The sequence below is a fragment of the Natator depressus genome, chromosome 5 (assembly GCF_965152275.1).
Source record: "Natator depressus isolate rNatDep1 chromosome 5, rNatDep2.hap1, whole genome shotgun sequence".
In the NCBI taxonomy this organism is placed as follows: domain Eukaryota; kingdom Metazoa; phylum Chordata; order Testudines; family Cheloniidae; genus Natator; species Natator depressus.
Genome location: NC_134238.1, coordinates 108580666 through 108607676, shown reverse-complemented (window position 1 = coordinate 108607676; position 27011 = coordinate 108580666). Strand labels below are relative to the sequence as shown.

At 40.0% G+C, this 27011-nt stretch overlaps 1 protein-coding gene across 3 annotated transcripts in view; it reads right to left on the bottom strand.

Annotated features, from left to right (window-relative positions):
• Window positions 1-27011, bottom strand: part of CNTLN (centlein) — a 276250-nt gene that overhangs the window by 172305 nt on the left and 76934 nt on the right. For all 3 annotated transcript variants that reach the window (XM_074953434.1, XM_074953436.1, XM_074953437.1), the window contains 4 exons: window positions 26750-26884; window positions 25981-26160; window positions 20518-20655; window positions 6605-6763 (listed from right to left, as the gene is read on the bottom strand). In XM_074953434.1, coding sequence (XP_074809535.1) covers window positions 6605-6763; window positions 20518-20655; window positions 25981-26160; window positions 26750-26884 — 612 coding nt within the window. The remainder of the gene's footprint in view (window positions 1-6604; window positions 6764-20517; window positions 20656-25980; window positions 26161-26749; window positions 26885-27011) is intronic.

Below are 27011 nucleotides of genomic sequence, written 5' to 3'. Positions count from 1 at the left end.
TTGCCGACAACTCCGACAGAGAGATAGGAGGGCGGGTACTGCAATGGATATGAACAACACATCTGGAAGAACAACAGTTACGAAAGGTAGGAAACCATTTTTTCTTCAACTGCTTGCTCATGTCAATTTCATTCAAGGTGACTCAAAAGCAGTATCAACGGAGGTGGGTTCAGAATTCACAGTCTTGCTTTCAGCTTGCAGCACAGTTCTGCCAAAGCCAGCATTGTCTCAACCCTGTAGAGTCAGCGCATAATGCGATGCGAACATGTGGACGGACGACCAGGTAGCAGCCCAACAGATTTCTTGGCTCGGCACCTGGCCCAGGAAGGTGGCTGATGACGCTTGTGTCCTCATTGCATGCGCCGTCACGATCACTGACAGGAGCACCTTTACCACCTCATAGCAGTCCACTCCCAATAATAGATGAGGAGGTATCAATTCCAGGAGAGGCAAAGCTGCTTTTGTAATGAGCCAGCCAATTCTATTATTGGGAGTGGACTACGTCCACCCTGATCCAATTGGCCCTGTCAGCACTGGTTCTCCACTTGTGAGGTAACTCCCTTCTCTCCATGTGTCATTATATAATGCCTGCATCTGTAGTTTTCACTCCACACATCTGAAGAAGTGGTTTTTTTACCCACAAAAGCTTATGCCCAAATAAATCTGCTAGTCTTTAAGGTGCCATTGGACTCCTTGTTGTTTTTGTGGATACAGACTAACACAGCTACCCCCTGATACTTGACACCATGCTAAGCTTTGTAATGATACTTTACAAGAGACCTTTTGCATGAAGCATATTCCAGTTACATTATATTCACACTCATTAGCATATTTTCATAAAATCATATAGAGTGCAACGTCACTTGCACAGGTTCCTTTCCCCAACCTTGGAATGGGCTTCCGGTATCGGGCTCAATGCTGGTGGGACCGCCGACCAATGCTCTGACACGGCCATCAAGAAGTGCTGCAAAGGGGCATAGTCACAACTGGTACACCCCACATGCTCCAATACGGCCACTGCGTTGGCCACTGGCCATGCTGCCAGTGTGGTGCCGCAGATGAGGGAGCGGGCTCCGGTGTCCCATCACGCCGATGGGATCTAGGCGATGGGCTGAACTGGCCTGGAGGACAACCAGTGAGAAAATGAGCAGCGCCAGGAACAGTACAGGGGGTGTCGACCCCGTGCTGGTGAGTAGCGCCAAGGCAACAGCCTGGCCGACCAACAATGCATCTTGGAGTTCCTCCAGGATCCTCGATGTGGCGGAGAAGATCGTTGTCTTCTGTCCGGCGACCTATGGTGTTCCCCTGTCCCGAGGGGTCTTAATGGCAGGCTTGCCCTCTTGGGAAGCCTTAGCCGGGTCCTGCAGCACCAGGGTCAACATCGGAGCAGGTGGAGACCTGTACTCTCTGCTCCTGAGAAGCCTGAGATGACAACAGTACAGGCAGGGGTGTGGGTCCCATACCACTCCCAGGAGTCAGTGACAGACCTTTAAGGGAGCTGGGAGCCCCAGTCGGGGAGGCACAATCACATGGCTCTGGAGTAGCCTGGCAGGCAGGCCCAGGTCCCTTGGTAGATGCCCCGTGGGCCTTCTTGCTCGGTGCTGGGGAGTGCTTCTTGGCGTTCTTCTTCGGCACTAGTGATGGTGAACAGTGCTGGGAGGAGCCAGGTGCCAGTGCACACGGAGGCCAAGGCGCTTGGTGCAACCTGCCTGGATGGCTCGGAAGCCGGGCGGAAGCAGACTCCGTCAGCAGATCCCTGAGGCAGATGTCCTGCTCTTTTTGGGCCAAAAGTTTTTGCAGCTCCGGGACTGCTCATTAACGTGAGACTCCCGCAAGCACTTAAGGCAGCTGTTATGGGGGTCACTCGCAGGCATAGGCCTGTTGCAATCTGAGCAGGGCTTAAACCCAGGAGAGCGGGGCATTCCCTGCCTGGGGAAAAGTCCTGCTGGGACCCTAACTACTAACTAACACTTAACAACCAGTTAACAGCTACTTAACACTACTATATACAAACTATGTACAAAGACTCTAAGACACGAAGTTCAAAAGGAGAAACCGCTCGCTCTTGCTAAGCAAGAAAGGCGCTCCGACTGACCACCACGGGCGGTAAGAAGGCACTGAGAGGGCGTAGGGCTGCTGGCGCCTGATATACCGCGGCATGAGCACGGCACTCCAGAGAGCGCCACAGCCGACCCTATGAGTAGTGCGAAGGCAAAAATCTCTGATGAGCGCGCACGTGGGTGCACACGCACTTAGAATGGAATCGACATGAACAAGCACGCCAAGAAAAATAACTGATCCCAAAAAGGGCAATACCTTTGTTCTCTGTATTCTCAAGCTGCCTATCGGCCAGCGCAGCAGTCACAGAATCACAGAATATCAGGGTTGGAAGGGACCTCAGGAGGTCATCTAGTCCAACCCCCTGCTCAAAGCAGGACCAATCCCCAACTAAATCATCCCAGCCAGAGCTTTGTCAAGCCTGACCTTAAAAACTTCTAAGGAAGGAGATTCCACCACCTCCCTAGGTAACACAGTCCAGTGCTTCACCACTCTCCTAGTGAAAAAGTTTGTCCTAATATCCAACCTAAACCTACCCCACTGCAACTTGAGACCATTACTCCTCTTTCTGTCATCTACTACCACTGAGAACAGTCTAGATCCATCCTCTTTGGAACCCTCTTTCAGGTAGTTGAAAGCAGCTATCAAATTCCCCCTCATTCTTCTCTTCCGCAGATTAAACAATCCCAGTTCCCTCAGCCTCTCCTCATAAGTCATGTGTTCCAGACCCCTAATCATTTTTGTTGCCCTCTGCTGGACTCTTTCCAATTTTTCCACATCCTTCTTGTAGCGTGGGACCCAAAACTGGACACAGTACTCCAGATGAGGCCTCACCAATGTCGAATAGAGGGGAACGATCACGTCCCTCGAACTGCTGGCAATGCCCCTACTTATACATCCCAAAATGCCATTGGCCTTCTTGGCAAAAACGGCACACTGTTGACTCATATCCAGCTTCTCATCCACTGTACCCCTAGGTCCTTTTCTGCAGAACTGCTGCCTAGCCATTTGGTCCCTAGTCTTAGCGGTGCATGGGATTCTTCCATCCTAAGTGCAGGACTCTGCACTTGTCCTTGTTGACCCTTATCAGATTTCTTTTTGGCCCAGTCCTCTAGTTTGTCTAGGGCCCTCTGTATCCTATCCCTATCCTCAAGCGTATCTACCTCTCCTCCCAGTTTAGCGTCATCTGCAAACTTGCTGAGGGTGCAATCTACGCCATCCTCCAGATCATTTATGAAGATGTTGAACAAAACCGGCCCGAGGACCAACCCTTGGGGCACTCCACTTGATACTAGCTGCCAACTAGACATGGAGCCATTGATCACTACCCGTTGAGCCCGACAATCTAGCCAACTTTCTATCCACCTTATCATCCATTCATCCAGGCCATACTTCTTTAACTTGCTGGTAAGAATACTGTGGGAAACCGTGTCAAAAGCTTTGCTAAAGTTAAAGAACAACACGTCCACTGCTTTCCCCTCATCCACAGAGCCAGTTATCTAGTTACAGAAGGCAATTAGATTAGTCAGGCATGACTTGCCCTTGGTGAATCCATGCTGACTGTTCCTGATCACTTTCCTCTCATGTAAGTGCTTCAGAATGGATTCCTTGAGGACCTGCTCCATGATTTTTCCAGGGACTGAGGTGAGGCTGACTGGCCTGTAGTTCCCAGGATCCTCCTTCTTCCCTTTTTTAAAAGATGGGCACTACATTAGCCTTTTTCCAGTCCTCTGGGACCTCCCCCAATCGCCATGAGTTTTCAAAGATAATGGCCAATGGCTCCTCAATCACATCTGCCAATTCCTTTAGCACTCTCGGATGCAGCACATCCAGCCCCATGGACTCGTGCTCGTCTAGCTTTTCTAAATAGTCCTGAACCACTTCTTTCTCCACAGTGGGCTGGTGACCTCCTCCCCATGCTGTGCTGCCCAGTGCAGTAGTCTGGGAGCTGACCTTGTTCGTGAAGACAGAGGCAAAAAAAGCATTGAGTACATTAGTTTCTTCCACATCCTCTGTCACTAGGTTGCCTCCCTCATTCAGTAAGGGGCCCACACTTTCCTTGACTTTCTTCTTGTTGCTAACATACCTGAAGAAACCCTTCTTGTTACTCTTAATATCTCTTGCTAGCTGCAACTCCAGGTGTGATTTGGCCTTCCTGATTTCACTCCTGCATCCCCGAGCAATATTTTTATACTCTTCTCTGGTCATTTGTCTAATCTTCCAGTTCTTGTAAGCTTCTTTTTTGTGTTTAAGATCCGCAAGGATATCACTGTTAAGCCAAGATGGTCGCCTGCCATATTTACTATTCTTTCTACACATCAGGATGGTTTGTCCCTGTAACCTCAATAAGGATCCTTTAAAATACAGGCAGCTCTCCTGGACTCCTTTCCCCCTTATGTTATTCTCCCAGGGGATCCTGCCCATCTGTTCCCTGAGGGACTCAAAATCTGCTTTTCTGAAGTCCAGGGTCTGTATTCTGCTGCTCTCCTTTCTTCCTTGTGTCAGGATCCTGAATTCGACCATCTCATGGTCCCTGCCTCCCAGGTTCCCATCCACTTTTGCTTCCCCTACTAATTCTTCCCGGTTTGTGAGCAGCAGGTCAAGAAGAGCTCTGCCCCTAGTTGGTTCCTCCAGTACTTGCACCAGGAAATTGTCCCCTACCCTTTCCAAAAACTTCCTGGATTGTCTGTGCACCGCTGTATTGCTCTTTTTTCTTTTCTCACCTCCTGCTGAGAGGCACTGCTTGAGAAGGGTCAGTCAGCCTCTTGAAAATAATATGAGTCTCACTACAAAAGATTTGCCAGTATAGCTATAGATAGGTATACTGGCAAACCATCCAAGTGTAGGTGCAGCTTATACTGGCAAAAAAGTGCTTTTCTCGGCATAGCTTATACAAACTCCCCAAGGTAATGAAGCTACACCAGGAAAAGCAGTTATGCCAGTATAACTTTGTCTACATTAGGGATTTTGCCAGTATAGAAAGGTCATTTTAAAAAAAAAAACCATACTCCCATCTCACACAGACATTATTATACCGGGAAAAGTTACTAGTATAGACTTAGCCTCAGCTTTGAGGCACAGCTGTGGAAGAAATCCTTGTCACCTGTAACTGTGTCAATATTTTTGCCTTGAAGACAGAGCTGCACCAATTTTTGGAGTGTCTCATCAAAGGAACCACTCAAATGAGATGCTTGATGTCAGTGAGAGACCAGTCAGGAGTGATGGCAGAGGTGCAGAGGAATGGCACAGGAGAGAGAAAAGGCTGAAGAAAAGCAATTTGGAGGGTGAGAGAGGAAGAAGGATAAAGCAAAATCTAGTAGCTACATCCTAAAAAGTAAAGCAAAGGGTTGCTGTCATTCACACTGTCTTGCCAGATGCAAGCAGAACTTCTCATGTGTTCCACTGGTGATTTCTATCATAATACACTCTGCAGCTTTTCTAGGCCACTTCAGTGCTGACCCAAGAGAAAAGGACCACGAGCTCCTGATATAGAGCACCCAAAGTTTACCTGTATGCAATTCATATTATTAAGAACTTTTATTCATGATGAGTAGTGCTCAATACACTTTTCCAGTAACAGCAACGCTCTGTACCTGTGATTGCCATGATATACTTCGATATGAGACAACCCAGCATACCCTTAGATATCCACCACCTAGTTTAGTTTGTTAATCTTCTGAGCTTCACAATTTTATAACAAGCTTCACAGTTAGAAAGCTGAAGAGAATTAATGTTGTCTGAAAAGGGTGTTGGTCAGTAGTCACCTTGAAAAATAAAAACGTTCCAGGATCTATAGAAGGTACATAAATGTTCTGTATAATACTTAGGTCTTCTTCCTTTTCTACATTTATTAAAGACAAAGAAGCATGTCTTCTGTCTTTTGTGTAACGTAAAGCCATGTTTACATCATTATGTTAAAGCCAAAAAGCTTTAAATTCAAGATGGTGCCTATAAGAGAAATTTCTCTAAGTGGTTATCAACATTCATAGTACTTACCAAAGCTATGAAATCATATTATATTATAATATATATTATATATATAGTTTTGCAGATGATTTTTTTGCAGTAAGTTTTCAAATTTTGTCACTTTGGCAAAAAAAAAATTGTTTGAGATTGACAAGAGTATCAAATTTACACATGAATTCTTCAACTAATCAACTAATAATAGGTATTATAAACTTAAACCTCCACTTCCCGTGAATGGGAGAGGAAGAGAAACAAAGATAGGCAAAGCAAACTGTAAAAATTGGCTGTTATGCTTTGCAATCCATCAGGACTTTTTTCCATGTATCATTAAATTCTACATGTTTAGTGCTAGAGCATGCAGTCCTGATAGAAGCAGTGGGCATTCCTCTTCAGTGGGTATAACTGGGCCCCAAAGAACCTTCCACCTTTTCATCACAAAGTAGCAATACAAGCGGGCAATACCACATGGTGCTTTAAACAGGGATACCCTATTATCCAAGATGCTGCATATTGATAGTTATTGGCAGTACTCACAAGTAGGTTTCAATGTATACTTTTGTGATAGAAAAAAGATGCATACTTTTTGATATGATATAGTTTCAGCTGTGTGAGCATCTTCCTGATTTCTCAGTACTTTTTGCGTATCCATATTGAGAGCCTGAAGCTGCTGAATCAGCTCTGCCTGCTGTGCTGTATGTTCTGTGTTTTGTTTGTAAAGATTCTGCAGCTCCCGCAACTCCTTCCTGTGCAGAGCAAGCAATAAACAGGAAAGCATGACTAGAAGGACAACAGTTAAACACTTGTGTTCAGCTAATTTTATTTTATATAATGAGCTTTCTACTGTCATTTATTTTACTTGTCAATTTCCTTCTAAACACTAGAAATTATCTACACAATATTTAATATTTATCACACATCCCTGTAAAATATCTATACAACACTTAACTTTCAAAAGCAGAACATCTATCAATTGGCCTTTAATGACAAGACTTATAAAATAACTGGACCTCCAGTTACAGCATTGACAGCTTTCTGATCAACCTGTACTTAATTCTTTAGTACCAAGAGAGTCAAAATCTACACTGATGTCTGCAGTAGACATTTACTTTAATAGGATACCTAGAACCACAGACTTCGTCTAATCTTTGTATTATTTCTTCAGTTCAAAAGTGTTCTTTGTCATGCTAAATCGCTTTCCATAATATAATGTGTAATAGAGTTCAATGGTATGCACACTGCAAAACTTGGCTTCTTCTTTGTATATTATAGCAAGCATAATTCTCTGTTAATTAACAAGCACACTTCAAACTATTGCTAGACTTAAATTCAGTTTCAGTGCCTATTACCCTCATTAACTTTCTTCCATGTTTCTTCATAGGGTTTTATTTGGACCTTAGGCAAACCACTTAACCTCTCTGTGTCTCAGCTTAACGTCTGTAAAATGGGAATCATGACATTTGTGTCAAGTGCTTTGAGATCTACAGATGAAAAGCAGTGCATAAAAACTAATTATTAATACCGATATAGGCACTTTTTCAGCACTTTCTCTGCAGAATGGCAGAGACCAAACTAGTGTAAGTCAAGGAACTTTCTTTAAAGAGAGCATTGTACCAGTGGGAAAAAAACAATTTGAAGGAAAACAAATAACACTGTTTAAAGGAGTTTATAAAAGGCCGTGATGGAATGAAAGATTCTGTCTTGTAAAAACTTACAGACAGCTATTAGAAAGCAATCATGAAAAGTGTGTTAAGCAGACTTTAAAAACTCTGATTTGTGGAGATAGGTTGGACAGGTTAATACATCTGTAACAAATAAAAACTGGAGGAGATCAAAAGAATGTCACCAGGGACAGATTTGTTCTGTCTCAGGGAACCAACTGGTCCTGCCCTAGGTGTATGAAACCTATGTCACAGGAGTGATGCATTAATTGCAGATGTCTAACTACAAGATACATTTATTGTTTCTCATTTTAATTGTGTTTCTTCTCACACCATTTCATTTAGCATTTGTCCATTAAGCAGTAATATCAGGGTATTTAAACAAAAATTAAGACAACCTGTACCGCTACAACCGTCCTAGAACATAATGTTAAGAAAGGAATATGGTCAAAGAAGCTTGTAATGGGGCTCAACTCAGGAAAGCACTTAAGCATAAGCCTAACTTCAAGCATGTATTTAAGCCCCATTGACTTTAAAAAGAGAGGCTTAATTATTTAGCATTATTTATGCTAAGCAGAGATGGGGTCCACCTATCCAGGAAGGGGAAGAGCATACTTGGCTACAGACTGGCTAACCTAGTGAGGAGAGCTTTAAACTAGGTTTGAAGGGGGCAGGTGACCAAAGCCCACAGGTAAATCAAAAACATGGAGACCTGGGAGAAGAGTAGGAATTTGAGGGGAGCATGGGCTGTTAGAGCAGGGACAAGGGAGAGACAAGACAGAACTGGGGGGGGAGTGGAATCAAACCAATATCTTAGATGTCTGTATCCTAATGTGAGAAGTAAGGGGAATAAGCAGGAAGAACTCGAAATGCTAGTAAATAAACACAACTGTGACATAGTTGGCATCACGGAGACTTGGTGGGATAATACGCATGACTGGAATATTGGTATAGAAGGGTACAGTTTGCTCAGGAAGGACAGGCAGGGAAAAAAGGGAGGAGATGTTGCCTTATATATTAAAAATGTTCACACTTGGACTGAGATTGAGATGGAAATAGGAGACAGACTTGCTGAAAGTCTCTGGGTAAGGATAAAAAGGATAAAAAAAACAAGGGAGATGTCATGCTAGGGGTGTACTACAGAGCACCGAACCAGGAAGAAGAGGTGGATGAGGCTTTTTTTTAAACTAACAAAATGATCCAAAGCACAGGACTTGGTGGTGATGGGGGACTTCAACTACTCAGACATCTGTTGGGAAAATAACACAGCAGGGAACAAATCATCCAACAAGTTCTTGGAATGTATTGGAGACAATTTTTTATCTCAGAAGGTGGAGAAAGCTACTCGGGGAGAGGCTGTTCTAGATTTGATTTTGACAAATAGGGAGGAACTGGTTGAGAATTTGAAAGTGGAAGGCAGCTTGAGTGAAAGTGATCATGAATTGGTAGAGTTCATGATTCTAAGGAAGGGTAGGAGGGAGACCATCAAAGTAAAGACAATGGATTTCAAGAAGGCAGACTTTAGCAAACTCAGGGAGTTGATAGGTAAGATCCCATGAGAAGCATGTCCAAGGGGAAAAACAATTGAAGATAGTTGACAGTTTTTCAAAGAGACATTATTAAGGGCACAAGAGCAAACTATCCCACCAAGTAGGACAGAAAGGAAGTATGGCAAGAGACCACCCTGGCTTAACCAGGAGATTGTCAATGATCTAAAAATCAAAAAAAGAGTCCTACAAAAAGTGGAAACTAGGTCAAATGACAAAGGATAAATATAAACAAATAACACAAGTATGTAGGGACAAAATTAGAAAGGCGAAGGCACAAAATGAGTTCAAACTAGCTAGAGACATAAAGGGTAACAAGAAAACATTCTACAAATACATTAGAAGCAAGAGGGAGACCAAGGACAGGGTAGGTCTGTTACTTAATGAGATGGGAAAAACAATAACAGAAAATGTGCAAATGGCAGAGGTGCTTAATTACTTCTTTGTTTTAGTTTTCACCCAGAAGGTTGGTGATGATTGGACATCTAACATAGTGAATCCCAGTGAAAATGAGGTAGGATCAGAGGCTAAAATATGGAGTGAACAAGTTAAAAATTACTTAGACAAATTAGGTGTCTTCAAGTCACCAGGGCCTGATGAAATGCATCCTAGAATACTCAAGGAGCTGATTGAGGAGATATCTGAGCCATTGGCGATTATCTTTGAAAAGTCATGGAAGATGGGAGAGATTCCAGATGACTGGAAAAGGGCAAATATAGTGCCCATCTATAAAGTAAGGGAATAAAATAAGGGAATTACAGACCAGTCAGCTTAAGTACCAGGAAAAATAATAGAGCAAATAATTAAGCAACCAATTTGCAAACATCTAGAAGATAATAAAGTGATAAATAACAGTCAGCATGGATTTGTCAAGAACAAATCATGTCAAACCAACCTAATAGCTTTCTTTGACAGGGTAACAAGCCTTGTGGATGCAGGAAAGCCGTAGACATGGTATAACTTGACTTTAGTAAAGCTTTTGATACTGTTTCACATGACCTTCTCATGAACGAACTAGGGAAATGCAACCTAGATGTAGCTACTATAAGGTGGATGCATAACTGGTTGGAAAACAGTTCAACAGAGAGTAGTTCTCAGTGGGTCACAGTCATGCTGGAAGCACATAACGAGTGGGGCCCCGCAGGGATCAGTTCTGGACCCGGTTCTGTTCAATATCTTCAACAATGATTTAGATAATGGTATAGAAAGTACACTTATAAAGTTTGTGGACAATACCAAGCTGGGAGGGGTTGCAAGTGCTTTGGAGGATAGCATTATAATTCAAAATGATCTGAACAAACTGGAGAAATGGTCTGAAGTAAATAGGATGATATTCAATAAGGACAAATACAAAGTACTCCACTTAGGAAGGAACAATCAGTTGCACACATACAAAATGGGAAATGACTGCCTAGGAAGGAGTACTATGGAAAGAGATCTGGGGGTCATAGCAGACCACAAGCTAAACAGGAGTCAACAGTGTAACACTGTTGCACAAAAAGCAAACATCTGGGCTGTATTAGCAGGAGTGTTGTATGCAAGACACGAGAAGTAATTCTTCCGCTCTACTCCACACTGATTAGGCCTCAGCTGGAGTATTGTGTCCAGTTCTGGGCGCGACATTTCAGGAAAGATGTGGATAAATTGGATAAAGTCCAGAGAAGAGCAACAAAAATGGTTAAATGTCTAAAATCATGATTGTGAGGGAAAATTGAAAAAAACTGGGTTTGTTTAGTCTGGAAAAGAGAAGACTAAGAGGGGACATGATAACAGTTTTCAAGTACATAAAAGGTTGTTACAAGGAGGAGGGAGCAAAATTGTTCTTCTTATCCACTGAGGATAGGACAAGAAGCAATGGGCTTAAACTGCAGCAAGGGAGGTTAGGTTAGACATTAGGAAAAACCTTCCTAACTGTCAGCGTGGTTAAGCACTGGAATAAATTGCCTAGAGAGGTTGTGGAATCTCCATTATTGGAGCTTTTTAAGAGCAGGTTAGACAAACATTTGTCAGGGATGGTCTAGATAATACTTAGTCCTGCCATGAGTGCAGAGGACTGGACTAGATGAATTCTCGAGGTCCCTTCCAGTTCTATGATTCTATTTGGGACAACACATTTTATTCTCTAATTTGGAAAGATAAGAGGTGTCTAGAAAAATAACTTGTCCAAAATAGGATATCCATTTTTGAAAAATCTCCAAAAAAGGACACAGACAAAGGAATTAAAAGATTTTCAAAATAAATTCATCTGTGACAACAAGCATTCCAGAATGAACACAAATATAAAAATTAAACCAATATTTAATGAAGGATTGACCTTACTAAGCATTCAAAACTATTACTTTGTAGACAATTTGAGAGAATTAATATATCACTGCACACGGCAGAAAAACTATGAATGAAAATGGAAAAGAAAATCTCAAGCAGAAACAGACTGTAAAATGGTAAATTGAGTCTACTGTATAAATTGTCCAGACACTCTGTAATATAGATAAACCATATTAATAGAGGATAATTTAAATGCATCTAGAAATTAAGTTCATTGAGTTGATGGAAAGCTATTATCAAAAACCACACAAAAGAATTAAAAATCATACCATATACAACAAAGGCCCATGAGCCAACATAAAGACAGCTTTTATGGGAAAGGAAAGGGCAGAGGTCACAGTTTGGAACCTATTAAAGGACCAAGCCAGGGGGTATATTTTACGTAAACCCAGATGGGGAGTCTAGAAAATAGAATCTCATTCAGTCTGGAGTTGGGACAGAGAAGTAGCCAGTTTGACCTCCCAAGTCTTAGATGGGATCAGACAAAGGGAGATTGCCATGAGATGGGTAAATCAAATATTGAGTTAAGAATTGCACAAATCAGATATCACTTATGTTTAAGCTATTTGTCAAATGTAATATTTGATTCACTCAATCCATAATTTTCACTCAAACTTTATTTAAATTCTAAAAAGCTCTTTGCCTGCTTTAATTTGGTTTTGATAGTTTCTCAGGAGTTAAGATTATCTTCTGTTTTATGACGTGTTTCTTTCCTGGAGTCAAATTCAATTGTCAGTTATAATGGTGTAAAACTGAAATAACTAGACTGAAGTCAATGAAGTTGCTCCAGATTTACATTAGTGTAACTATGCACAAAATTGGATACTGCACCCTTCTCCTTGCTCTAAATCTCTAGTAGTTTGCAAAGGTGGGAGGGGTTTCCACTGGGAGAGGGTGACTTAAAATAAAATCAGCAGCAGGAGTTTTAGGTCATGCATCTGCTACTGTTCATTCACACTGCTGCTAAAGTCAAAGCCTTCCCCTGCCAAGCGAACTCTCATAGGAAGCATAGTGATTACATTGTAAGAAGAGGTAGAGCAACCAAATGGCAGGATACTGCAGCTGATCACAGGGTACCTTTCAAAATCTAGCAGCTTTAATGGAGCTGAGCGTATGAAAGGCTGATCTCTCAAAGCTCAAAATTTTAACTTCATATTAGTTGTATCTATAGATCTTGAGGTTAATCCCACAGAAGTAAATGTCTAAATGACAAAGCTAGAACAAAGAGCCCGAGCAGAGTTGACTAAGTTGCTAGCAAGTACTGTAATTTAGTAGGTTACAACCAGTTTTGTAACCATTTGAATGTAAAGAGATAGAAGAGTAAATGCAGCACATCTCCAGGATATTAGGAAGTGGAAGTGGGATAAATGTCGTCCAAGTGCCAACTATGCAAGGCAATTTCTAGGAAACGACTAGGCAGGGTAAATTTGTCGACAAAATTTACTTTTTAAATATAGTTTTCTCCCTAGATCCTAAAATATTTGCAAGTTATATCGGAGAGAGAGCTACAAATTGTTGTAGTGTACTGGATTCTACTGGGACACTAAAATGCATATTTTGGGCATCCCACATAATTGTAATAGAAAAAAGATCACAGTGTGGGTTGCCAACTTTCAGGCCTCATTTCTGCCCTATTTTTTCTTCTCTCAATTTATTTCCCAGTCTTTGCCTCAACCCCTTCTTCCTTTCACTTTTTTTTTTTTTTGGTATCATTTTTCTCTCTCTTATGTCTTTTTCACTCTTTTCACTCATTTTCTGCTTTGTGTTTCAGCTCAGTCAGAAACAGCAATCCGGTTAGTAGGAGCCTTATGTATGAAAGGGATGCAGAGGGAAACCAAACAGGATTCTAGACCAAAACCGGAACCTTTGCCTGCCGTCCAAGATAGTGTTTCTTTGGACTGAGCCTTGGAATAGGCCTCCTTCCTCAATGATTCTTCAAGTTTCTTCACTGGAATTGATTTACTTTTCTATACTCATTTATTTTCCTAGTACAGTCTGACTATTGCTGGAAGTGGCTGATACTCGCAATTAGCTTCTTCAGTCATTTTCTTATGCACCAATGTGCATTGAATTCTTACAGAAAAAAAAATCACCTTATTTAAAATGAACAATAAAGTTACCAGGATTTCCTCAGGAAAATAAAGTGTTCTTATGTAGTATATGATGGTTTTGGTTTGGGGATTTTTTTGGTGGGGAGGGGGGCATTTCTACTACTTAAATCATCACTCAGGTACAAGTGTCTACATTTTATAAAATTAAAGTGGTCACCATGAGAGTGTCAACATCTACAAACAGTTACCACATGGTAGTTTCTGAAAAATGTTGCCTTTTAATAGCAACTACCAAACTTATAACGCAACTTCCTGGATTTCAGAGAAATCACTGCCTTCTTTATTAAGAGATTAAGCAAGAGGATAAGTTGCATACCAGTTCTCTCTTGACTCCCGATTCAGGACAGTAGCGTTATTCAGAAAAGAACTTAGCATATGCTTAAAGTTAGGCATATGCCCAATTGCTTCCCTTTAGAGAGATGGATTTAAGCATACACCCAAGTGATATTTTACATATATATATATATGTACACACACACACATTGATTGATATATATATCACATACATACATACATGTTACTGAAGACCAAGGAGATAGGAAGAACACATTTTTAAAAGTCAAATAATACTGAATAGGGTGTTATCAATATTTACTGAATACTGATAACCACTCATTTTTAGGGTGGCACAGATGACCTAACCACTAAAAAAACATGGACATGGGGTGGGAATTCTGGTAACAGAGGAAGGGAGCTGGCTAACAGAAGGGGTACTTTGACTCCATGGACATAGTGAAATATTTATTTGGCCATTAAGGATGGGGAAGGGGTTAATCGGAGGGAACCGTGCCAGGAGAACGGAACATGGAGACGCTGCAGACATAATTATAACATGCTTAAAATGGCCACCCCTCCTGCCAACAGCCATTTTAGGTATTTAAGATTCACCATAGTGCTATTTAGCGTGGGGGTTCATTTATTTGATTAATATGAATTCTGGAAAATGCTAGTATTTATATCTGAATTGAATATGGATTAAAGATTTATCCCAACCATACCAAAAGACGTTGAACACGTTGCCCTGTACATACTAACTGTTGCAAGCGAACATTTGGCTTCCCAGTGATTTAAGTAAAATGAGCAACTGCTGTCAATCAAAAAGCTGGACATATCAATTAAAAATACTCATCATATCCATCATCTTTGTTGACATTTGCTGGTTTTGTTTATTTTCCCAATAATGGCCAGTGTGTGGGGCTTTGCCTGAGCTGCATCTTCCAACGTTTTACCCCAGATACTGAGGGACTTAAAGTAAAGTACTAAGTCTCTAGGTTGCACCACCTGATACCCACAGTGTCAGGCGCTGTCACTTAAGTCTTTTCAGGGCATTGTGAAATAGCTTTGAGTGTATACCAAAGCAAATGAGCTGAAAATCCCTGATCGTATAGCAGCAATGATGGATCTCATGTGTTCTGAGCATTACTAGCTTGGTGTGTTGCAACGGCACTTGGCGCCCACTGATGGGTTAGAGGGTACTACCATCTCCTGAGCTAACAGCTCTGTGTATCCAAGAGACATGAATCACTTTGGCTTAAACAGACAGCACACATTTAAGCCTAAATCCTGAGACTCAGCACAACTTTAAAAGAAGATCTCTGAAATTCAACACTGAAATCTTGGGACAGAAGAATTGTGATGTTCTGAAGGCCAACAACAGGATTTAAGCCTTCTAGGACATAGAAATATTCTTGTGCATTCTGAAGAGATCCAGAGATCTTGCATTGGAGATGAGCATGAACTAATGGCAAGGAAAATGCATTTCAGAACTGCTCCTGCCCACCCTGCTTTTGGCAGTCTTTCTGCCCTTTCGGTGCTTTGTGATTCTGGTATCTTCCAAAAAATGCCAGTTAAAAAAGGAATTTAAAGCCAGTGCATCAAGGACAGGTGGCAGCTTCTCTAAAACACCTGTTGTATAGCAAGGATACCCATGAGAACTATCTTTCCACAGATCTTAAAAAAAATTATATTTAACAAACAAAAGATTGGATTTGGTACAGAAGTTTATAATAAATATTGATCCTCAGACCGAGTAATTGATACTGGGTGGATATTCAAAAATGTTCAATGTTGCTCTAATACTGCTCCCACTGGAGTCAATGGGAGCACAGTAAGCCCAGTGCTGGGTGATTCTGAAAATCCTTGTAACTTTTAATATGCCGGAGGAGAAAGCAATTTAATTACAAAAAGTTCTCTCAGAGATCAAATGAAGAATTATTGCATAGTTCAAAGAAAGAAAAAAAATTCTCACCAGCAAAATGCAGGATTTGGTGAAAAAAACATGAATTTGTGTACTCAAAATAAATGGAGCACCAGGGTGTGTACACCAGGACGTATGAAGTCCTTCTACTCCAATTGACTTGAAAAATTATGGCAAGATTAAATGCAGACAGAATATCACCCTGTTATATGCCTGTCAACTAAAAGGGAATCTGCTATTATCTTTCTTAGCTCTCCCTCTAACATGTGCAAACCAAGATGCTGAAAGAAGGAAGCCAGATCTCTTGGCTTTTCTACCAAGCAAGATGTTTGGGATTAATTTGATTCGACGGTGCTTCAGTTTTGGTGTCTAAGAAGAAGAGATTTGCAACTAAGGGAATAAGTGTGTCCTTTTAAGCCCATAAAATCCTGAAATGGATTTTGGGGAGGAGGGGGGGATTTTTTTTTTCCTGCCTACAGAGGAATTTTCCATTTTTTGCTGACATTAAAAAATGAACATTGTTTCAGAAGAATAAGGCACTGAGGCCTTGAGTGACTAGAACATATTTATTTTATTTTATTAAACCATTAATAGTTCTTTTTTTCTTCTGACATAGAACACAGGGAAGTTTTTAAAAAGAGATTATTCCATCTTGACTTCCCTGTTAATGGTGTTTAGTTATATGCATAGTGATACTGGATGACTCTGTGTTATTGTATTTAATTGTGCTACCACAAACATTTTCTGACTAAACAGGCACTGAGTACTTTATTCTACACTGTTCTATTCAGGTTGAAAGATCATCATCTGGTTCTGGGCCACAGTAGCAACAGTCATGGAAGCCAGCACAGAGACAAGATGACGCTTCTGGTCTAACAGCTTCCTGGAGTGGAAAGCAAGCAGGTATAGCTTGTGTCATGCCTGGTCAGAATCTGTCATTAGATATTCTCCTAGAGTAAACTCCATCCTCTTATTTCTATTGTTGGGCTTTAGCTTAAACTAGAACACAGCTATTTGTTTTCCTTACTTAGGTTTTATTTTTCTCTGCAGTGCTCTATAAATGGTTAGAGTTTTCTACTGCATTTTCCAGCCCTGCCATTATATATCCCTATATGTTATGCCAGCTGTGCAAAGATGCTACAGGCTAGGATTGGCTATACCCTATGGAAAAGTTTTTTGGTGGTGGGAGGTTTGATGTATTTAAAAGTTCTTTATCAAACAGACTGAGAATATGCTTCCTGTACCTGATTATGGCACACATTTTATTTTTTCCCATGCTCTGTAGATCTTTTAATTAACTTTAAAAATAGAGAAGTTTTTCCACATCACGATCATACACTATACTAAAAAAAGACCTAGTAGAAAAGATAGTATATAAACAAAATGAGAGAATGTGAGCTATTACTTTAGAAACAAAAATAAGGAATAAAAATAAGCAACATTAAAGTAATACTAAAAATTTGGAACTTGTGCATGTGCCACAGTAGAAATGCCAAGCACAAGTGTGTAGCTCTTTTCTATGAGAAGCCACAGAAAAGGAAGAGACTTAATTGCGAATTGATGTATATACATATGCCTCTCAAGGCATGCAACATTCACATCCAACCAGTCTTTTTCTAATTTCAGTAGTTTTTACTGAACACTCCATAATGAAGCACAGCAAAAACCAAAATGCTTAAACTGCCTTAATTTGAAACAGAAGTCTTAACTATCCAAAATGGGAATTGCCCCCGCCCCAGTATCATGAGATGCAGCAGTAAAAATCCTTAAAGAATTTCTATATGGAACATGAAATATGCCCCCCAAACAGAACAAATAATGCCCTTTTACAAACAAATCTTGGCAAATTATAATATTTCAGAAAACTACTCATAAAAGGAAAACATATTTTATAATGTACCTAGAAAGATGACTAAGAATAATAATAAAAAAGATGAGGAGCATATGTATAAAGGAAAGTTGTGTAAATATTGTGGTCAACTGACTATATTCTGATGGAATGTGGTAATGTGAAGATTCAGCACCTAGATCCTATGGCAACTGACAAAAAGAAAAGGAGTACTTGTGGCACCTTAGAGACTAACAAAATTTATTTGAGCATAAGCTTTCGTGAGCTACAGCTCACTTCATCGGATGCAGTTGGGTCTATTTAAATCCCTAGAGACAAAGAGATATGGAAGTGGGGGAATATGACTCATATTGTGAAAGTAGTGGGTGCAATTTTGTTTCATAAATTTGGAATGACAGTATCATAGTTAAGGCTGTTTGGGAGACCTTATTTCTGCCTTTCCATACAAACAAACAAAATACTTGAAAATACATATAAACACAGCTTAGAATTTCTTTATATACTTTTTTCTTAAAATACTGATGTATATTTTCAACATTCACTCAAATTCAATGGGTGGCAAAGTTACTTTTTTAAAATTCACAGTTTCATAAGAGTTTACCTGTGATACCTCGCTGCTCCAACTATAGCTGTGGGCCTAGCAAAGCTTGTAAAATGAGCAAGTGTCTATATTTAGCAAGTTCTGACTTGTAGTGGATATTGTAAAATGTATGTCAAGAGATTTTAAGGTCCTCTGGCATGGCCAACTCAGTTTGCAACATGCTGTTCCCGCAGAAAATGTGTAGTAACTTTGTCAGCTTTGATTACCTGCTTTGAAAGTGTCCTTTCCCATCCCTATACCCTCACACCATAGATATCTTGGGCCACAGAGAAGCATAGTTCTAGTACAACAATCTATTCAGGAATATTTTAAAGTCTGTCAGCCTTTTGATAAAGTTTACAAATTCCATCAGCTTGTCTTTCCATAGATCGGGCTATTAAAATCTTTCGTGTTTACATACCATTCTTGTATTTTTGTTAACCACTGAGATTCTGAATTTATGACTTTTAAACATGAAAATAACTAGGGACATCTTTTTCAATAGCGATGCTAGACCGGGCTGGGCAAACTTTTTGGCCTGAGGGCCATATCTCAGTATGGAAATTTTATGGCGGACCATGAATGCTCTCAAAATTGAGGCTCGGGGTACAGGAGAGGGTGAGGGCTCCAGCTGGGGGTGTGGGCTCTGGGTTGGGGCCAGAAATGATGAGTTCAGGGTGCGGGAGGGGGCTCTCAGCTCGGGCACGGTGTTGGAATGTGGGAGGGGGTCAGAGCTCTGACTGGAGGTGTGGGCCCTGGGCTGGGGCCAGGGATGAGGGGTTTGGGATGCAGAAAGGTGCTCTGGGCTGGGACCAAGAGGTTTGAAGGGCAGGAGGGGGATCAGGGCTGGGACAGGGGGTTGGGGTTTAGGGAGAGGGGCTCAGGGCTGAAGAGTCCCGGCAGCGCTTATGTCCAGTAGCTCCCGGAAGCAGTGGCATGTCCCCGTCCGGCTGCCACGGGGCGCAGTCTGCAGGCACCGCCCCTGCAGCTCCCATTGGCAGCAGTTCCTGGCCAATGGGAGCTGCAGAGCCAGCTCTTGGGGCAGGTGCAGTGTGTGGAGCCCCCTGGCTGCCCCTTCTTCCGGGAGCCATCTGGAGCCACTGCATGCGCGGAGCAGGGCAAGGCAACCCCAGCCCCCAACCCTGCTCCCCAACGGGAGCTCAAGGGCTGGATTAAATAGTCTAACAGGCCGGATGCCACCCATGGGCTGTAGTGTGCCCACCCCTGTCCTACACTAATCCCAGGAAGACAAATTAAGTTACATAAAAATTACAAAGATCTCGTTTCTCATTTTTCTTTAAAGACAAAGGACTTATTCCCTATGGTGAAATTATTAGTGGTTGAAAACTATGAAGAATAAGCATTCCAACTGCAATGACTGCTATCTATATATCGTATTGATCTGTTTTATTTGCCCCATTCCAACTAGTGCTCCTGGAATGTAAGCTCTTTTGGGCAAGGGATACTATTTGTCTAACACTGCCCTTCTACCAGACAGCACTGTGTACTCCTATGGAACTATGTAAATAAGAGAAAAAGAATGGACTACTTCTCATCAATCCGCTTAAACCTGTTGGATGTCTTCTGCCACTGCTGTCATTTTGATGATTTTAATAACCTAGTCATTTCATATAATTCAGCCTATCTTTCATTTCTTCTACACATCTCAAATATGCAGCGCTAATCCTCCAGATTCAGCCTAATAAAAAGATGTGTGAGACTTCAGATAAAGCTTAAATCACAGCATTTTAAACCTTTAGCAAAGGCTTGTGTAGACTTCTGTTGACCTGTCAGACTTGATTCTAATTAAAAAGTTAAAGTTAGGTTTGAAACTTTTGTAGGTTTAGGGCATTTAGCCTCTCAAATTAATTGCTTATGTTACTAATCATACTGGTATTTTGCAACTTGGAGTGGAGATTGACAACTCTCTGACCCAATGCTAATTACAGAAGTGTAATTTTTAATAATGTCCATCCCTTCTGTAAAAAACTGAACGTCACAAAAGGCAAAATGAACAAAAATAGTTTGCATAAACAGTAGGTTCCAAGGCTAGCTATCCAAAAATTTCCAAGATAACGTGTGTATCTTACAAAATAGGATGGTATTACAATACATTGTTTTGCAAAAGTAGCTGTGATAACAAGATATTTCTTCCAAATCATAAAATAATGTCATTAAAAAAATTGCAAGTGATTAGCTTATTTAGCAAATGGAGATGTGAAATACTTGCCTAACTCTGGCCACATCACAATCCTTTTGTGCTAATTCAGTCTGTTTAACAGCCACTTGTGATGACAAGTCACTGCATTTAGTGTTCAAGTCTTCCATTTGTTTTCTTGCCTCTGTTAAATCCGTTTCCAAATTCTGTAAAGAATTAATTTTGCAATATATTAAAAAGCACGGGAGCCAGTAAGAGTTAAAAACTACAAAGAACATACAATTATTCCCTACACACACACTTTCTCTCTCCCTCCCTCCTTCCCTCCCTCTCCCTGCCCCCCCGGACAAAAACTATGTTAATATGGAGTAATGGAGAAAAGAACTTATGAACAAGGTAAAATCATTACTGCAAGATTCTAATTATTCCAGAACCAAGAACTATAAACCCAGGAAATTTAAATGAAAACCAAACATGGTAAAGTATGGAAATGTGCATCTAAAGCACCCAAACTACCATAGCTGTGTCCTGTAGTGACATTATACAAAAACCATAACATTATAAATCAACTATTTTAGTGTTTGCAGGCTTGGATTAAAGGAAACTGATTTTTAAAGGCATTTAATTTTTTTTCATACTTTTTTCCTCATTGTGTTCTACAGAGTTGAGAAAAACTCAGGGAGAATTGACTTCTGTCAAAATACCCACCATTTCCCATTATCTCAATGGAGATATGAAGCTACAGAATGTTCTGAAAGATGTCCAGTGCCTCTCATTGTTCCCAATGGGACTGAAGCCAAGCTGCCTGCAGGAAAAGTGGTAGCCCTACACTCTCAAGGGGTAAATCAGAGACTATGCACAACCAGGCATTGGATCAGATTCTCATTTATTCCATGTTTGGACTTGGGAAGGGGAACAAAGGTGGCTTTAAATCACTTTTGCATTCCTCATATTCTGGGATTGTGCAGGAACCTGCCCCGTCCCCAGTGTAAATTAAACAGTCCACAGGGGTACATTAACTTTTGCTTGGCTTCCAATGACCTACAATGGGCTCTGGGAAACAGAAAACACCCATATTGCAGGGTTATGCTCCTGATCCACCTGGAGGCTGAGAGCAGGGTCTATATAGAGTCTTTATACCAGTTCTATTCAAGCCAGGGAAATCCCCTGCATAGGAGAATTCTCATCAGGATGCTGTTCCTACCCACTTCAACACCACTTTATGCTACCAGAGCAGTGTAAAAAGCCTTAGCACAAGTGAGAATTAGGTCTATGCTGTACACAAACAAGATTCATAAAGGCATATGTGATAAACTGGAAAGGCATATGATAAATGTGATTGATAAAAAATGGGGTGAGTAAAAATTGATTACTTAAAAAAATTAAATCAGATTTTTTATTTATATCAGTTTTTCTGTTTAAATTAAATACAGATTTGTACTTTTAAAGAATAAACTGATTTAAAATCAAATTTGAAATTGACAACCTATGTTAAGGTCTAAACTTACAATAATATATTAAAATTATTTACATTAAATACAAAATTAAATACAAAACATTAAGTAGTACATATGTTATACCAAATTTTAAAGAAAGTCAAACCACTGAACTAGTGGAAGTCATTGGCTAATCGCTTAGAACCAGATTTCACTGAATGCCAAACAGCTTTTGACAGCAGTAGCCTCTTCTGCAGGTGCAGAGAATATTTTGTTCACTTCAGTTTATTCAACTACTTCAGTTCAATGGTTAGTTCATTCAAATTTAAGAAACCAGTTGGGAGTTGCAAAACATGCTTTGAAAATCTTTTTATTCCTTACATTTATATATAATTAAAAAAATTGAATGCTGTTTTTGCACATTTTTAATTGAATTTGAATTTCCATCCAAATACAGCTTGACACAAATCATCAATAAAAAATTAATCATCTAGTAACTAAGATATGCATCATGCAACATTTTCTAAAAAAAATTTAAAAATTAAGAATCAGAATAAATACAAGTTAATCTATACAAGTAGCTTAAATAAATGTTTATAGTTAGTATATCCTCCTGGTTAGCAAAAAAGAAGCACCATTTAGCATAAAGGCAATATTTAGTTGTAAATCAACATATTTTAATGGTTACCAAACAATTAGAAAATAACTGAAGTACAAATAAAAAACAAGATTAAAATCGATTATTTAAAATCAAAGTTTTCAGCTTGCTGACTTAAATCATGATTAAAATCAGTGATTAAAATTGCTTTGATTTAAATCAATCCACCTTGTATTTATCACTCACTTTTCACCACATTACTTTTCGGGTTGGGGGGAAAGAGGCTCAGAAGGTGCTGCAAAAGGGGGAGTGGGTCAGCATGACAACACTGACTTATCCTCTGAGACTGGAAGGGCTGAGGAGTTGAAAAGGGAAAAGCCCACCCTCCCTCGCCTTGAGGTGGCAAAATACCAGGTTCTGTCAGGACCTGCTGTGGGCAGCCGCTCCTTTTTAGGCAGGTTGGGAAGAAATTTTCCCCTCACCACCAGATTGGTGTAGGTGAAGTGGGTTGTTTTTTTTATTTGCCTTCCCCACAGCAGGTTCAGGGGAAGCAGGGCCCCATTTTGGTGAGGAGTGAAGGGAATTAGACTATATGTTGCAACTCATTATGTAAGAGTGGAGCGGATGTCCAGTGCAGGCATTCAATAGGTAAGGTATACAGTGTGCGGAAAAAAAGTTTGATCAAGGACTTAAACAGGAAGTGATGGTTACAGGAGCGGACTGCGGGAGTTCGGGGCTCCTATGACTGGTACGGCAGAGAGCCAACCCCCTTTCGTATAGCCCACCTTAATCCTTGTTTGGGGTGGATGTGGGGATGGTAAGGTCCCAGCAATAGGTTGGCTGGGGGACCTCGATGGAAAAAGAAGGGAGTTGGTGGAAGCCCCTCAGGGTGGTTATTGAATGAACATGGGGTTATCTGCACTATACACTTTTATCTGCCGGGTAGTCCCAGACATCTACTAATACAATTACAGCTTGATTAAAACCATATCAAGTGTCTCCTGTCCTTCTTTTGGTATAGCTGGACAACACTGACAGCTTTTGTATACATACAAATGTCACTGCTTGAAGCCCCTCCGGGGCTAGAAACCGGTGCTTTATCCCATTGAAAGGGGAGAAACCCACCTAACTAAGTGGAGAAATAGTAGTCACTTCTAACCTTCAAAGGGCCTAGGACATTTAGAACTAAAATATTTAATATCTACAGAAGAGATTTTAAAAGTAAAGTTTTAGGATGTTTTACATTTATTAGTTTTAATCTTATTCTCCCTCTGGGTGCTGTACAATTGGATTCAGGAGGACTATGGAGAGTGAGGTGGACTGTTTCTGGATCCCTTGTTCACAAAATTAACAACAATGATCTTTTTTACCAGTGCTAATGCACAAGCCAAAGAGATCCCAGCTTGACTCCCAGATACCAGATTCAGTAGCTTAGCCGGCGTTTAAGAAAAATAACATTTCACTTCTAAACACAGCCAATTTTATATGGAAATCATTCAGAGACAATGAATATGGACCCCTACTTTGCCATTTTTACAATCACTTAAAATCAACACACTGACAATAAAAAATCCTATTACTTATTTTGCCATTTTAAAAACACTGTTATTAAAAGCACTTAAGAAACATGTTACACTGGGAGAACTGATCATTTTCAGACCAAGACAGTACAAGATGATAATCTCATATTTGTCCTTTGGGGTAAGGGTATTATTTCTCATCCTGTTTAATAGGGCCCTGTTAAAAACAAATCTGGCATCCAATACATATTCTTGAAAATGTCTAGTAATGGAAATGGGAGAATGAACAGAACAGAGGAAGAAATTAATTCAAACTGGAACCCATTAAAACGTCAAGAAAATATTTATAGCTAATTTATGCATAAGTAATATAATCATGAATAAGGTAACTGTTTTAGCAAAACAAAGTTTCTTAAATCCACGTGTACATAATAAAGTTTAAATGTATCTGTTTTTTCTGAAGTAAAACACATTATCATTACTTGGTGCATATACAACATTTTTCCTCTTAAAAGCCCTTTAGAAACATCAATTAATAATCCTCACAATAGTCTTGTGAGATAAGGCAAATTGAAGTAGAGTGGTCAAGTGACTTGATCAACATTGCAGAGAGAGTCAGTGCTCAAGCTGGAGTTGATTGCCCCTACTCCTGTGCTCACACCATTATAACAAACCTCCTTCTCTTTATGGTATACTTTAGCTGCCATAAAATCAACCCAAAGAATTTTGATTTTACTCTTTTCATTGGTGTAATGGGAAATTATGGGGAGTTAAATTATTTGCAACAATTTATTAGAGATGCTGCAACAACATAACTGACAGCCTGAAAATTAATTAAATCATTCTAATACATACTGTTATTAGTGAAGTTTCCCCTTTGAGGAACTCCAAGCCCTTCATAGAGTCCTGGGAATGGATACAAACCTTCCAGACAACCATAGGCCTTGGATTTCAGTAACTAATCTTCTGTTTTATGAGGGATGAAATGCTCTTAAAGCTTTTTAGTACCATGCCTAAAACAGCCATGGGCGTCAGTAAAGAGCACAGGGTTCAGTGGACTGCCTCTGCAGCATTCCATGTTTCTCTCACCCTGGGATCAAAGGGCCCTACATCGTTGTATGCTGCACTACCACTAAATTGCCATGAAAAATATTAAACATTTCTGTGCAAGCCAAAGTTGTGCTGTTTATGACATACAGTATATCAGGAGATGATGCATTTTATATAAAAAAAGAATACATGTATTCAATGCACCTTAGACTGAATAATACAAAAATACATAAACTTTATATAAATACACATACAAACACTAACAAACGGTTTGATACTAGCGTTTGTGACTTATTACTTAGAAATATTTTAAAAAGACATGCCAGTTTTCATGAGAAAGACTGGTAAGGAATTAAAAACTGGAAGTATTACACATTTCAGCACAGTGTGACATTCTGTAGGAAGTATCCAAATGAAACGAAAAAGCAACAACACATTTATCAAACAGTGAATATAACTTTTTAAATATGATATGCAGTGAAAAAACCTTTCACGAAGAGTGGAGCCCTCTGGAGGCTAAGATGCAATGTATTCAAAACTATAGTTGAAAAGTTCGTAAAACCATCTTACAAAATAGCAAATATCAAGTCCACTACAATCAAATTATATTAAATTGTAATTGAGAAAAAAAATCTTAAATGAGAAGATTTTAAAAGCTGTTTTTAAAGAATTACCTTTTATCTCAGACTCCAGTATCTTATCTTTTAATGATTACATTTTAGGATGATTATTTGAAGTCAGTTTCCTGCTTGGCAACATCAATTTTTAAAAAGCTGTGGGTCTTAAGTGAAGGAATGTAAATGAATGTCAGTCTCCACTGGTAGATTTGAATATATAACTTGTTATTTAAAGAAAATAACATGTAGTGCAAGTGCCTGGGAGAAGTTAGTTCTGAAATAATATCCAATAGTCCATTCCATCTCATACCTTTATTTTGGCATCAACACCAGATTTTTCTATTCTCCATTGTGCCTCCTGCTTCCTCAGTTTCTCCAGGTCATTTAGCAGGTCAGCGCAGCGTGTATTTAATCCCTCATTTTCCTCCTCCAGATTTTTTATAACCAGTCTGTTTTGCTCTTCTTTCTTCTGTGCACACTCCTTAGTGTCCTGTAGAACAGTACCACAAGGGCCGATAAACAAAAAAAAGTGAGAACTAATCAGCAAATATAAACTGTGCAGTTTTACCCTCACAGCAGCTTCTTCTATATTTGATGGCCAAGGTCACCTGTGTACTTTTATTGGCCTCCTTCATGCAGGTGGAAGGGTCATATTTTTTAGCTGGATGACAGCTTTGATGAGTACACATTTGCAAAGAGCCCATTAATTGATCAAGCTGCCTTTGATGCTGTCCCCAGCTATTTTTGAGACCCACACAGACATATCCTCCCAGACCTCGGCTTTATCAATTAATAATGCCAGTCCCATCAGAATCTAATTACAAGAAGCCACATCTTCACACTCCTACTTTCTTTGCTCCATTTCCATCATTAACTATTTATCTGAAAGTTATAAAGCTTGGATTTGTAGCTTTAAAGCATCTTTCTCAGAGTTGGTGTGTGAGAAAACTGTAAGGTCTAACAAGGCCTAAGGCAATTTTTCCTCCAAGCTTGTCACTTTCTGTGCCACAAAGGCTGACATTGCTTAAAGAAGTACTTCAAAGCTATGGTCCTATACAACTATGTACAAGTCAATATACCTTAAGTTCTTGACTTTTATCTTTAAATTTCTGCTGCAAATTACTGAATTCATTCTTCAAGAGAGCATTTTCCTCATCTACAGCAATTTTTCTCTGTACCAAGTTGTTAATCTCTTGTTGTTGTCCTGATGCTCTCTGTTTAACAAAAATGAAAATTCATTAAAAAGACAGTCAAAGTCTGTAATAGAATATGCATTTGCTTTCATTGTTAAAGACTTAAATTTTTTCATGTAATTTTCAATTATATGTGGTTTTACCTCAT